This window comes from Panicum virgatum, chromosome 1K (assembly GCF_016808335.1).
Source record: "Panicum virgatum strain AP13 chromosome 1K, P.virgatum_v5, whole genome shotgun sequence".
NCBI classification, from domain to species: domain Eukaryota; kingdom Viridiplantae; phylum Streptophyta; class Magnoliopsida; order Poales; family Poaceae; genus Panicum; species Panicum virgatum.
Genome location: NC_053136.1, coordinates 44,606,399 through 44,620,466, shown reverse-complemented (window position 1 = coordinate 44,620,466; position 14,068 = coordinate 44,606,399). Strand labels below are relative to the sequence as shown.

Sequence of the window (14,068 nt, the reverse complement as noted above, 5' to 3'; positions counted from 1 at the left end):
AGTGTCATGACATTAAATTTGCTAATATATATCAATAATATGAGAAGAGAGAAAAGAGGAATATCATAAAATGTGAGAAGAGTGTCATGGTTATGACCCTTCACTGACACAGTTTTTAAAATTTTAGTCTAGATCTGTATCTATGACATTTTCATTGAGACTGACTTAACTACTACTTCCAACGAGTAATAGTAGACTTAGTGGTGGTACTAACTACTACTTCCAACCAAACGCGACTAACCTCACTATCCCTCTCTAGTAGTACCTCTCCTCTCTCAACAAACGAAGGCCAGATGTTCCAGGCAGCTCGTGAGCGGAAGGAACAAGAACGCAGTCCATTTCTTGCAGCCGAAAACGAAGCGTTTCTCGAGAAATAATAATCCCTGGCCGCAAGAGCGGCGGGCGGCCCACCAAGCAACGGAACAAACGAAACAACACGGTCGCACGCTGGGACAAGGAAAGGATTTCAAAACGCTCGTTCGCCTTGCCCCCCACACCGGCACCGGGCCACCACCACACACGCTCCTCACCGGTGGAAGTGGAAGCGGAAGCCCTGAACTCGCCGGTCGCCACATCGCTCGCGGTGGTCTTCTCTTATCCCGCGCCCGCGCCTGAAGCCGTCAAGCGGCAAGGCAACGCCAATTTCCAATTTCCAAATCCCAAAACCCCCCACAAGCCCCGGCGGCGGTTCGCGTTCGTTCGAATCCTCAGATCCCCAACGCGCCGCGCGCCACCGGAATCGCCCCCCCCCCCCCCCCCCCCGGCAGTCGCCAGGACCCGAATCGGGGGGAGCCGCCGCCCCGGCCCGCGCCGCGCGCGCCCCCCATGCGGCCGCGCGGCGCCGCGCCCGCGACCCCCGCTGGAGCCGCCGAGCCGGGCGCGGTAGATGCCTGAGCCGGGCGGCCGCTGCCACGGCGGCCTCGGCCTCGGCAAGCGCCAGCTGCTCAAGGGCTGGCCCGACCTGTGGCTGGCCGCGGGGGACGCGCCCGGCCTCCGCGCGCGCCCCATGGCGGCCGCCCCGCCGCCCGAGCCCGACCAAACCCTAGCGCTCCCGGACGCGCTGCTCCTCCGCGTGCTCGCCTGCCTCCCGGAGCCCCACCTCACGGGGGCCGCCTCGCTGGTCTGCAGGCGGTGGACGCGCCTCGCCGGGCGCCTGCGCCGCCGCCTCGCCGTGCGGGACTGGGGCTTCGTCGCGCACCGCCTGCCCTACCGCTTCCCGGACCTCGCCGACCTCGACCTCTTCCCGGCCTCCATCGCCGCGCCCACCGCCGCGGCGCCCCACGCCGCCGCCCCGCTCCTCACATGCGGCGCGCTCTCGCTAACCCTAGACACCAGCGCCGACCCGCCGCTCGGCGCCTGCCGGTTCCTCGACGACGATGCGCTCGACCGGGGCCTCGCCGCCGTCGCCGCCAGCTTCCCCAACCTCCGCCGCCTCTCCGCCACCGCCGCCGCCGAGTCCGGCGGCCTCATGGCCATAGCCGGCGGATGCCTGACGCTGCAGGAGCTCGAGCTACACCGCTGCACCGACCTCGCCCTCCGCCCGGTCTCCGCCTTCGCGCACCTCCAGATCCTCCGCATCGTTGCCGCGTCCCCTGCCCTCTATGGGACCGGTGAGGGCGGCGGTGTCACGGACATCGGCCTCACCATCCTCGCCCATGGCTGCAAGCGGCTGGTGAAGCTGGAGCTTCTGGGTTGCGAGGGGAGCTATGACGGCATCGCTGCTGTGGGGCGCTGCTGCGCCATGCTTGAGGAGCTCACCATTGCCGACCACAGGATGGACGGCGGGTGGCTTGCTGCGCTCGCTTTCTGTGGGAACCTCAAGACCCTATGCCTCCAGGGATGCAGCTGGATTGACGATGATCCTGGGCCGCCTGAACATCTTGGGGCTTGCCTCACGCTTGAGAGCCTGCAGCTGCACCGGTGCCAACTGCGCGACCGACGTGCCCTCCATGCCCTCTTTCTGGTCTGTGAGGGCGCCCGTGAGATTCAGGTCCAGAATTGCTGGGGCCTGGAAGATGATATGTTTGCCTTGGTTGGCCTATGCAGGTACTAGAACCACCAATCGAATTTCTTAAGTGTATTATTACTGGTTTCCTGATATAGTAATGATTGCATAATGGGGACGGTTTTGTGCTTTTGACTGTTTCATATTTCCTGATTTATGGTTATTCTGTGATTGTGACATGCTGGCAACAAATGACATGATATGTGCATGACATTTTGGTTATCTATTGGTAGGTGTCAGAAGTCAGGCTGTGTAAGTTTGATTACTGGGAACTCATGGACCCCTAGTACCAGAGTTTGGAGTCACCACTAGTTCAGTGGTGATTGAAAAAAATAAAGAATTGCCTTGCAACTTTGGAGTGCAAATTATGGCTCCTTGCAAACCTTCTAACATCTGCACCATGATATCCTTCATGAGCAGATTTTTATATGTTTACTGATGTTGCCTCTGTGTGACCCTGGAACAAGCACTGCAGCTAGGCATTTGATGTTCAAGTACACTTTGCTGGTGTCCTTTTTGTCAAACCGGGGAAGAAAAATATACATCTCAATAGTGCAGACATGCACCATCCATTCGAAATGCATTTAGTTGGGGGGGGGGGGAATCAATATCCTGGAAATGGTGTTAGTTTTGACACTGTTCAGAAACCCTTTTTGTGTGCCAACTGAGAAGCCATACTGCAGCATCTCATAACTATTGTCTCCACCTGGCTAAGGCAGTGATGCTCATAGCCTCATGTTATATCATTTATGTAGCTTTGATATATAATAGCCTGTGGGTTATCTAGACGTCACTGAGAGTTTTACTAAATAATGACAATATGAAACCATGATATCGATAAGATAAACTTGAATAAATGGGTTTGATTGAGATAGGAAATAAGTCATTTTCTGTATCCACCAAAAATCATAAGCCCAGCACTATAACATGACTATTTGAAGCAATCAAGATTTTGGTTATATATCTAGCACGTTGATAGTTTTTTCTGTCCCATATGAAGTTATTAGTTTATTATATTATTTGTGCGTAAATGTGACCATGTCCAGACAGTTCCTAATATCTGATCTTCCTTCTGGGCTCTGGGTGGGAGTAAACATGAAACATTTGTAAGCTAATGACTTGCATGTGTAATCAGGGACCCATGTTTACTTTTACTCCATGCCTTTGATCTGGGTTCTTCACGAGTTTTGTTGCCATTTTTGTTTCATTGTCTGTCTCTCATTTCGATGTATTTGAGTACTAGATGAAAGATACTTAGCTTTGTTTCGTTCTCATTTTTCCATCTACACTGTAGAGGTTTGCATAAGAAAAATCATACCATCTCCAGTGTCGTTACATTTGCTTCACTTATCAAAATACCCCCTTTTGCAATATAGTATCAGATACAGAACAGTGGATAGGGAAAGGTATACCTAGCAGCCACAGGTAAAATGCTAAATATCCTTAGCTTTCATCTGGATATTTCTATCTTGCCTCTTTGGAAATGCCTGGATGAATATGACCTGCCCATATATGGTACTATGGCAGGGTAGAGGATTGGTTATATGTGTAGAAACATACGATTTATCAGACCTGGTACATGATTGTGCCTAACCATAGTCATTTTTTCATCTTGTGCAGGAGAGTAAAATTTCTGTCATTAGAAAGGTGCTCACTACTAACAACTCGTGGTCTAGAATCGGTTGTCACCTCATGGAGCGACCTGCAGAGCCTAGAAGTTGTCTCCTGCAATAAAATCAAGGATGAGGAAATAACACCTGCCCTTTCAGAACTATTCTCCAATCTCAAAGAGCTGAAGTGGCGGCCCGACAACAAGTCACTTCTTGCTGCGAGCCTTGTAGGGACTGGAATGGGGAAGAAGGGCAGGGTATTTTTCAAAAGGGTATGAAGTCTGATCATCCTGGTGCTCCATTCCCTGCGATGCGCTTCACCTGTTGTCTGCCCTGTAAGGATTGACCTTTCTTGCAGCAGATCTTACCGGCCCACCAACGGATCAAAGGGAAGGTGCTCAAGTATCCAGCAGCTGTTACCTCTTAGCTCACTTGCTGCTAGTCAGGAACTTTGCACGCTCCAGTAAAGTTCTTCGTGCTCAGGAGCCAAATTCATCGAACTTCAGACAAAAGCAGCCGAATTTCTTGACACTCAAAGGGAAACGTTTGTACACAAAGTCTGGCACCTGTTCTTCAACTTCAGATCAAGTACACATCATAACTAGTCAGAACCTGTAGTTAGAAGCACATTTTCGGTACCAGGCGCCCGATTGTGTTTGTACCTGAGTTGTAACTGACAAGCTGAGATTTGCTCTAAAGAGCCTGACTAGAGTACTTATGTATGACCAAAAGCATTCCTTCATAAATTATGCAGACTTTGTTAGCCATTAACTCGACAGAACCTTCAGAAATTTATGCATTACAGCACATGATTTTGCTGTCTAAATTTTTTCCGTCACACCTGACTACCTGAGTACCTTATTTCTGCTATTATCTGTCTAAATTATGCATTACCTTTGTTTTGAGGAGTATCTGCTAACCTGTCTGGGCTACGCTGCTCTATACAAGGAGCTTCACAGCTGGTGCAAAGACGTTCTTAAAAAAAAATAGTTTTTTTTTAAAAAGAGCTGCTGCAAAGGCGGGTCCACCAGTCAGTGTAGAGCATTCCATGCTCCGGCCCAAAGGCCTGGAAGCATAACTAACATGTGAAGCCCGCACACATCCTGTGACACGCCCGAGCTGACTCCTAATATTTGCGGTGTCGTCCCCAACCCCAAGGGATCAAAGGCACACAACCGCAACGGCCGCGCGCGCTCTGCAACTAATCAAGAAAGAAGAGAGAGAGGGGGAGGGTGAAGGCCTCAACTCTTTTTTTTTGGGGGGGAACGTGAAGGCCTCAACTCTGAACTTCTCAAGGAGAAGAGCAAGAAACCAAGAAGATGGCCGCCGTCCCCGCCGCCGCAGGCGCCCCGCCCCCCGTCCCGGACGGCGTCTCCTCCTGCGGGAGCACCAACGTGCGCCGCGCCGACCACCTCCCCCCGCTTCCGATCCCGCTCCCCTGCATCGGCGAGCCCACCGCGGCCTCCCGCGTCTCGCCGGGCTCCTCCCCGGCCCGCTCCGAGGCCTCGCGGGGCGCCCCCTGCTACGCCGCCGATGCGGAGCCGGATCCGGTGCCCCAGGTCGAGGCCTCCGTGGGGCGGAGCACGCAGATGCTGCTCGCCATGGCCGCCATGGGCGGGCGCGGCGGGCACTACGGCCGCCGCCCGGCCTCGTCCTACGGCAGCTGCGCCGCGTGGAGCGCCGGCTCGCTCACCAAGCACCGCCCCGCGTCGCCGTCCCCGATCTGCAGCCCCGTGAGCAGCCGCGGCGGCGGCGGGGACGACCGCGAGCCCCACGGCGCAGACGACGACGCCTCGTTCGTCACGCCACAGATGGTCAGTTTTTTCTGTTCTTTGCCTTCCTGGTGTCCCTTTCCACTGTCCCGGATAGTTCTTGCTCGAGACGGAGGTGGCGCCACGGTTCTTGGTTCTTGATTTAGCCTGCCGCCTGCATTCGATCTTGATTGCTTACTTAGTAGTTCGCGGTTCTTGAATGCTGTTGGAACATGCCGATAAATCGATGTTAGTTTTCTTTTCTGCTGTAGGTTGTTTCTTCTTTCTTGGATAGAGTAGCTCAGTATCATCCATGCCTTATAGGAACAAATGACTCAATTTCGTACCATTGTCTCGTTTTTTTCATGAATTTTATATGGGTTAATGTTGCTGGAGTAGTCGAATTTTCAGGAAATTCCCAGGCTAGTTAACTTACAAGCAGCAAAGGTTGAACTTCTGACGATTTGGACTTGTTGTCAGTTGTCACATTTTTGTTTGCCAATTCTGGAGAGGGCCAAAATTCAGAGCTATATTTACTCGTCTTGATCGTTGCACATATTTGCTTAACATCGCCTCATCAAACAATAATCGGGTTATTTAGTGTCTGGTTCCATCCAATTGTTACATGCAGCTCCGAGTTTGATCAGCACTTTGTTATTTTCGCTATTCATTTGATCTTTCATAACCCAGACTGAAGCAGGAATTAATAATCCAAATATACTACTGCAGGAAGAAGAGCAAGGGAGGTTGCCAACCAGAGCAGATTTCATGAAACCTTCTGCTACACCACGAAACATCAGAATACAGACACCCAGGCTGGATAGGAGAGGTACCGCCTTTCACTTGTCTCTTATATTCATAGATCAGATGCTCATTTTATTTGCAGGGCATGCTGAGTAAACCAATTTCAAATATGCAGTTGATGGGACTAATCAAGTGCCTCCAAGATTCATCCACAAGGCCACACCAGCGAGATTGATGCGCCGAGTTCGCTCCTCACATAACTTCCGTCAGCGTGTGGGTGCAATAGATGCTATCAATGAATGGAGATTGCCCAAAGTCAGTGAAGGGGAGGACGAAGGAGGCGATCAAAAGGAATGGCAGACTGAGACTGTGTCGTCTCGTATATCCTCAGGTATTGGTCTGAATCTCATGGTGTTCATTAGATCTTCGGCATAATCTGAACTTTGAGACAATCATGTATATTGCAGCTCGTGATTGGAATTTTGAGTCTGATGGTGCTTTTGAGGGTGGCAACCATAGTGATCGTTCATTTGGCGATTCAGACGGTGAGAACTGTCCAGTTCCAGTGCCAAGGATGGAGAGATGGCTCCCGGCCTCTGGGTTAAAATCCCAAGGCAATTTTGTCCATGCCAAGTTGGTTGCCTGGAAGGATGCACAGGTTGCAAACCTCATAGAAAAGTAATCCTTCTTATCTCATCTTTCATAACATCTTTATTTTTTGCTTTTGTAAATTACCTTTATTATCATTAACTAAAAGAAAGAATTATAGTATAGCAAGTTTGTATCGCTATGATCAGATCTTATTTTCAAATGGTCCATTAGATAATTGTGTAGCACTAATGTTCCTTTATCCTGAAATCATGTTTGAAGTGACAAGGTCAATTCATTATTGGTGTCGGTATGAAAACAGGAGCTTCTGTGAGTAGTCACTATGCATTAATTGTTGAAATTTTGAACATTTTTTGTGAGTGTTGAAATTTTAAATTTGATAGCCCACGGGTTTGATTTTTTTCCCCTAATCAGAGCACTAATAATCTTACTTAAATCAATTAGGCTGAAAAGGAAAGAAACCGATATTGACGATTGGCAGAGGAACAAGATCGCAAAGGCCAGGCAGAAGATGAGAAATACTGAGGTATGCTTGATAACAGTAGTTCTATATTAAACGGGTAGAATTGCTTTCCTAATTTCAAACCCTCCTGTGTATCTCGATTGAAAACAGTTGATCTTGGAGAAGAAGAGAGCGGAAGCGGGAGAGAAGATGCAAAAGGAGATAAAGCGTGCGCAAAGGAAAGCTGATAAGAAGAAAGTCAAGGAGCAGGCAGCCACTACCAATCAGATCGCTGGTGTTGAGAGAGCACTGGTGAAGATGTCAAGGACAGGAAAGCTCCCCTGGTCACTGGCTTTTCTGTGATCTAGCTCTTCGTTTCTGCCTGTCCCAGAGAAGCTGGTTTGCCAAACCGTGAAAGCTATTGGTGATGCCCGCGTGGCAAGAGCAATATGAGTGAAATCAGCTGCTAAATACTTGAAATTAGTATATGGCGTATTAAGAAAAAAACAAGTGCATATATCTGTGATTACCCCATTCTTGATGATGGAAGTTTTGAACATGACATGAACAACTTTCTTGTACGTTGAACGATAACATATGCTTGACTCCTGTAAATTGGAAATTTTGCTGTGTGTGTTGTATTAGTGTACAGCAGCACTTCGGCTTTATGAGTATGATGTGATGAACAATGCCTGTTGAGATCTTATTCTTTATACACAACTTCAGCTAACACTCCTCGATCTGAGTCTCCCAACAATTTATGCACTGAATGGTGGTTTCATGTGAAATTTCCATAACATCTTTCAATGCTTCAAATCGAATTTTCCCTAGATCCATTTGGATGTCCCCGTTATTCTCTGACAGATCTATCACGTAGAGTTGATCTAATCTTTGACGGATTTGAACTCAGAGTGAGGAAAAAAAAAACTCTACACGAATGAGGGCCGATCACGTCTGTTTCTCCCTTGGAAGTCGGAAGATGTCCTGTCGAGTGCTCCAATCAGTCTTGCAGCTAGGTGTGTCGGCGTTTCTCAAACATTGAAAAGAAAAAGAAAAGGTGTGTTGGCGCCTGGGCTTTGACAGCGAATTCCCCTAACCGGTTCAGAATCAGCCGCCAGCATGCTTGCTTGGCCGATACAAGCTCCTAATCACACATTGCGCAGGTGATAGATGCTGTCAGGGCGTGGCGATGCCAGCAATACTGGTCCAAAGGCGACGTCGAATCCGCCCTATTGTTGTCCTGGCCTGAACATAGAAACCAAATGTGAACCTAAACACCGAATCAGAGGAAAGCGATCGGCGCTTCATTTCTTTTATGTTCCGACCCAGAGCAGCCTAGTTTCCCTTCGCCGCTTCATTTCTTTTATGTTCCGACCCAGAGCAGCCTAGTTTCCCTTCGCCTCGCCTTCCGGCCGTACCATCGGCCATCGCAGATTCACAGGCTCAGAACGAGAATTCTAGTGCCGACACAGACAGCAGACGCACATTTTCTAAAGACCGGCATTGTCAATTCCATCAACGACGGTGCAAGAATACAAGCGCAAGACGCACAATCACAGACACGAGATCTGGAATTTATAAGCTGATATGAATTGAATTCATGATAGCTATCGATAATGAGAACAGTATGTACTGGAGAATTAAACATACACGAGACTTCCATTCATAGCTAGATGAAACCAAAGCAAACTTCATGGCTCGAACTAGGAAAACCACTATTCAGGTGCAGACAATCTCATTGACAAATTTAAAGAAACCAATGGCACATAATGCAATACTAGGATACTCATCAACACAATTATCAAATCATTCCTTCCGGTCCTATTATAACAGAAAGGGTATTCAGAATTGTGCTGGGCGAATACAGCCCGGGCATCAGCAAGCAGTATACCGTCCTGGCATGTTTTCTTTTATCAAAGGATATCAAAAGGCATTAACTCAAAACCTTGAACAATATCATATAGCCAAGATTGTAAATAAGGTAAAAAAAAATAGTAGTGCTGCCGACGTTCATATAGATACCTACTCTAAAAAAATCATTTCAGCCCAATAGCAAGACATGAGCAGGTCTTCCAGCGGTTTATCACCTTGGAACAGATAGACCCATCTCTATATAAAAAAATAAAGCATACATCAGAGGATTGGAAATTTAATCATTCTTCAATTATAAGTATGAAGCATACAGTGTAGCATTGCATGTGAGCCCCCACAGTAGCAAAAAATACTTTACAAGTGGCTCTAAAGCATAAGCTCTATGACTAAAATGTGGTTGTCGCGGTAACAAGCATGCATCATTGCCAAATATCCAAGCACCCACCTTAAGACATTGCGTAAATGTTTCACGTACCATCATTTTCATCTGAGAAAAGAAGAGTGATCATATGGTAAACTACAACGGCGACCAGATTAAAATTCTCTGTTGAACAAAAATATCAAGCAGGCATGCAGCTCTCTCAAAATGCAAACAGGAGTCTCAAATAAAATGCAAAGAAAGAAAGAACGAAAGAGACACAATTTAAGCATTGCACCCAGAAATATTGACTCAAGTGAATGGTCAACTACCGTGTAAAACATTCGAAAAGGATGCCACATTATTGCACCAAGGCATTCCTCAACAGAGGTAGCTAGTACTTTTAGATAAATAACAAACTCTACTCTTCCATTACAATTTTGCATGTTAAAGTACTCATTCTTCATGATTGTATGAAGCAAAACAGCAAGCTCCCAGTAAAATCTTTCAAGAAATAGCAAAGTCATGTGCCTGCAGCAGTGCCTGCAGAAACCAAATGTCTTGCTTAATTGACCTCAGCTCACCAAAGAATATTTTTGAATAAGTGAATCTGAGTAATCATCATGGCATGCAAAACACTATGTTGTCTTGCTTTACAAAGCCTGATTGAAATTTTCTTTATAGAACATAAACATATAAGACGTCTTAATAAGACGTCTTAAGCTACTAAACAACCTCCCTACAGAGACTGTAATCTAGAAAATTACTAGGTTATCTACTACAGCCTTATTCCTACCTATTAAAAGAAAGTTATCCTTGTGGAAGGAATGAGAATAGGGAAAATCACCATTGCAATTTCAACATAACTAGTACATTATAGTTCCAAAATCAATGTTGGGACGTCTGGCATGGATTTATTTTGACGTTTCCTATACATGCACAAGAATCACAATACTGGAACCATCTAAATATATAGCCATCAAATGAAGGATGCGTGCATTCAACATTCATGGCTTCATTATTTACATGTGCTTTACTTTCAGTTCAGAGACTAAGGCAATCATGTATTACACACTGCAGGGAATAGCAGACAGCATTCAGAGAAATAGAGACGTTTTTTTGTTGAACATGGTCAGCTAAAATGGTTAGGATGACATTTCGATGTTACAACAGAAGAACATAAGTGCCGTTTATTTGAGGGAAGATCAAACAAGCACACCAGTTTCTTCAAGCACGCAGAGGTATGAATCTACTCGTGAGGGAAGGAAAACAAAATAGACAAAATGCTGCTCTCAGCCAAATGGAAAGCAAAGCAAACACGGACAAGAGCATAATCTTACGATGTTAAAGCCCGGGATAGGTGCGACAGAGGATACCCTGAGAGAGAGCACGGCAGCTCGAGTCCGTGCTCAGCCGCGACGTCAGTCTGGCCGCCGCCACCGCGCTGTGCAGCGGCAGCAGCGACAACCCCGCGCAGCACCCGAGCTCCACCGGAACCCTGCACGCAGCCACAGTCCGTCCATCACAGATCCGGCAACCGGACGCTCTCACCGGCACTAATGCGACAACGACAACGGCAAGGGAACAGAGGAGCGGCGACCGTCACCTGGAGAAGCACGGGGCGCGGCTGGCAGCGGAGGCGGCGCGGCCAGCGAACGTGGCGGGGCGGGCCGCCGCCGCCGACCGGCCGACGGCGGAGGCCACGCGAGCGGCGGCGCGGAAGCAGGTCGAGGCCATCTCGCCGCGGGTTCCGGGCGCGGAGACCGGGGATGGGGGGGGGTGTCAGAGGGGTGGGCGGTGAGAATTGAGGAGCTAGGTTTCGGCGTGTCGGGGGAATGCGATGCGGCGGCGGCGGCGGCGGCGCCAGCGCCACGGATCGGCAGGATCAGAATGGGGCTCGCTTTCCTTGGAGAGGGGGAACGGGAGTGCTGGGCCGTTGAGCCCATTATGCGGCCGTTGCGAACGTTGCCCCCGTCTCCATTCTTCAGTGGTGGGCCGAACTGGGCTGACCGATAGATAGGAGGCCTGCAAAGATACAAATATTGGGCTCTGGCAGACGGAATTCCAATCGGAGGGGCCCACAAAGATACGTCACGGATGTACTCCCTCCGTACCAAAATAAATACAATTCTAAAACCGAGCACGCAAACCATGTGAGTGCGTATAATTATTTTTGAGTATACAAGTTTTTTCTCATAAATTTCCCATAGTGTTCCTAGTATTGTTAATATTGTTTTTCTCGATACTCATGTTAATTCTTAGTCCACGTATTATAATCAATTATTCTTGACGTCTAATATTATCTTGGTCGGTATATAATCATCTTTGTATTGAATGTCTCTATTGAATATACTTAATTATTTATTCCTGATTTTTAATATTTCTTTTTCTATATACAATCATTTGTTTGTGATATTAAATTTTTTTATTCAATTTGTAGACTAAATTGTTCTGTGATGTGTATTCATTTGTTCATGTTTTAAATGTTCACACTATGTAACCTTTTCATTCATATAAAGCAATTATTTTTTCTCGTCGTTAATGTATTTGTTCTAGTCAAAATTAACTATCTAATATTAAAAAAATATTTTTAAAAAATATTTTAAATATCGTCAAGTGTAGTTTTGATTTGAAGATCTCATCATAACAAATTTAATTTAGATACTCAGTTTGGGATCTATGAATTTTTTATATTGGATGTCTCTTGCACGTAGAGTCACCATTTTATATCTTTTACTTTTCTAATATGTCTTTTACTTTTCTAACACATTTTTTTTACTGTGTTTAGTTCCAAAATTTCTCTCTCCAAACTTCACTATTCACCTATTACATCAAATCTTTTACCTCATGCATGGAGTATTAAATGTAGGTAAATAAAAAAATTAATTGTATAGTTTTGATGTACACGACGAGACGAATCTTTTGAGCTTAGTTAGATCATGGTAGGACAACAATTACTACAAACAAACGAAAAATACTACAGTGTGCTACAATATCCGATGTGACTCTTTTTACACCATTTTACGGATCTAAACAGAGCCGCTATCGTTGAAATGTGCTGCATGATGTCATGATTATGATACGGTGAATAGATTTCTTTTTACCACGGGTGGAGTACTCGCAAATAGTCAATGCACCGGACTATTAAACTGACAGCCCACTAAATATAGTTGGTGGGGAAGGAGTCCTCAGGTGCTGGTTGATAGAATTATCACCTCTGGCGACATATAACCGCACCCACTAAATATAATTGAGGAGGAAACAAACTGGATTCGGATCTCTCTGTGTTGTTTCCCTTTCCTGCCGAACCTTTTCTTTCGCTCCCCCTACACCTGCGCTACACTCCCTGAGCTCCGGCGCGGCCAGTGTGTGCTCCGCCGTGGCCCCCTCTGAACTGGATGCCGCACGGTGCGCACGTCGAATTTAGAGGGGTCAAGGCGGGGGTGGCCGTCGACGAGCCACTCTGAGCGGCAGCATGCGCCGGACCCGCCCAGACGCGGTGGCAGCTGTTGCTGATACGCCCAAGAGTCCATCATCATAATACGGTTTAAAAGCCCAAGAAGATATTGATCTAAGAAGAATTAGGATTACTAATGGGCCTATGAGATAGAAGCCCATTAGTACGCCCTATATATACGAGGGAGGGGCTAGGGGGCGAGACCCCGGTGAACCGCGTCACCTCCTAGCCGCCGCCCCTCCCTCTCTCTCTCGGCCGCCGCCCATGCCGTGCGTGCGGTGCTAGCACACCGACGCCCGGCGTTTCATCCCCGTACATGTGGACTCCGTAGAGTCGTTGCTGCGACTGCTGCACTGATCAGTTGTTGGGATCAAGTACGATGAGCTCAATTCGTGGGACGTGATCGACTACTTCCTCTACATCGACGCGCGACTTTTTCCGCTGCGCTGCGCATCTAATGGTAACGATCTATGATCTTTTACTCGTAAGTATCTTGGGTATATGCGATAGTGATGCCAGTATAGTCTACCCGTTTACCTACACCAGCGGCAGCGCAACAGTTCCTCCTGCTACGCCCACTCGTTATCGAGCTCCCGTCGCTGGCACAGGCGCAGAAGAGGGGCTGAACGACATGCCGGCGGCGGACGTGCGCTGCGCGACTAGCGGCTCGCGGTGGAGGCCAACAACCTGGCACCGTGGGAGGTCATGCCAGTGGAGTGTGCAGCGCACGTGCAAGCCCACCACATGAGCGCTCCATGCCTCTCTGACATCGACCTCAAGGCGCGGGAGTCCACTGCCTACGCTCGCGCCGCGATGCCAGGATCTTCGACATTGACGAGACGTTGTTGTCGATCCTACTACCCTGCTACGCCGACCACAGATACGGGTAAGTTTTCCAGTTTCCTTCCTCTCCCATCCTATCGACGAAAAAAAATTGATAGAGATTTAGCCACACAAAATTCGGAGCATCATTAAAAATTGAGCAACTAATCCGCGTCTGGTAGCTTCCACCCAATGCAAACTGGTGAAGTCGACGTCCGCTAGCCGCGCGCTGCCTCAGCCACCACGAGCTTCATGCTGGCGCTGTCACCGGCGACCTTGGGCACGCCAGTGGAGGCGTAGGCCACGACGTGGCCTGCGAAGGGGAAGAAGCAGGAGAGGAAGGCCGGCAGGGCGGCGCGAACATCCGTGGCCATGGCGGGGAAGCCCGCGGCCGGGGC

The 14,068-nt window shown here is 48.2% G+C and overlaps 3 protein-coding genes across 9 annotated transcripts; 2 read left to right on the top strand and 1 right to left on the bottom strand.

The window, feature by feature from the left end:
* Positions 1-466: 466 nt before the first annotated feature.
* On the top strand, positions 467-4,453 carry LOC120711627 (F-box protein At5g51370-like). Of its 2 annotated transcripts, none has more exons than XM_039997221.1 (3): positions 467-2,046; positions 3,626-3,887; positions 3,974-4,453. In XM_039997221.1, the coding sequence occupies exons 1-3, from the start codon at positions 887-889 to the stop codon at positions 4,040-4,042; spliced, it is 1,491 nt and encodes a 496-aa protein (XP_039853155.1). In that variant the 5' UTR covers positions 467-886; the 3' UTR covers positions 4,043-4,453. The 2 variants fall into 2 exon arrangements, with proteins under 2 accessions (XP_039853155.1, XP_039853163.1); XM_039997229.1 differs by having other exon boundaries at positions 470-2,046; positions 3,977-4,453.
* A 351-nt stretch (positions 4,454-4,804) lies between these two features.
* Positions 4,805-7,876, top strand: LOC120711639 (remorin 4.2-like). The gene is made up of 6 exons (XM_039997238.1): positions 4,805-5,429; positions 6,096-6,195; positions 6,286-6,501; positions 6,578-6,788; positions 7,164-7,245; positions 7,333-7,876. The coding sequence occupies exons 1-6, from the start codon at positions 4,935-4,937 to the stop codon at positions 7,522-7,524; spliced, it is 1,296 nt and encodes a 431-aa protein (XP_039853172.1). The 5' UTR covers positions 4,805-4,934; the 3' UTR covers positions 7,525-7,876.
* A 959-nt stretch (positions 7,877-8,835) lies between these two features.
* On the bottom strand, positions 8,836-11,314 carry LOC120711591 (protein NONRESPONDING TO OXYLIPINS 2, mitochondrial-like). Of its 6 annotated transcripts, XM_039997209.1 has the most exons (4): positions 10,998-11,314; positions 10,768-10,889; positions 9,479-9,520; positions 8,836-9,270 (listed from the first exon to the last, which is right to left on the bottom strand). In XM_039997209.1, exons 1-3 carry the CDS (start codon positions 11,126-11,128, stop codon positions 9,501-9,503), a joined length of 273 nt encoding a protein of 90 aa, XP_039853143.1. In that variant the 5' UTR covers positions 11,129-11,314; the 3' UTR covers positions 8,836-9,270; positions 9,479-9,500. The 6 variants fall into 6 exon arrangements, with proteins under 6 accessions (XP_039853143.1, XP_039853118.1, XP_039853132.1 ...); XM_039997184.1 differs by lacking the exon at positions 9,479-9,520 and having other exon boundaries at positions 10,732-10,889; positions 10,998-11,310; XM_039997198.1 differs by lacking the exon at positions 9,479-9,520 and having other exon boundaries at positions 10,998-11,310.
* Positions 11,315-14,068: the final 2,754 nt, after the last annotated feature.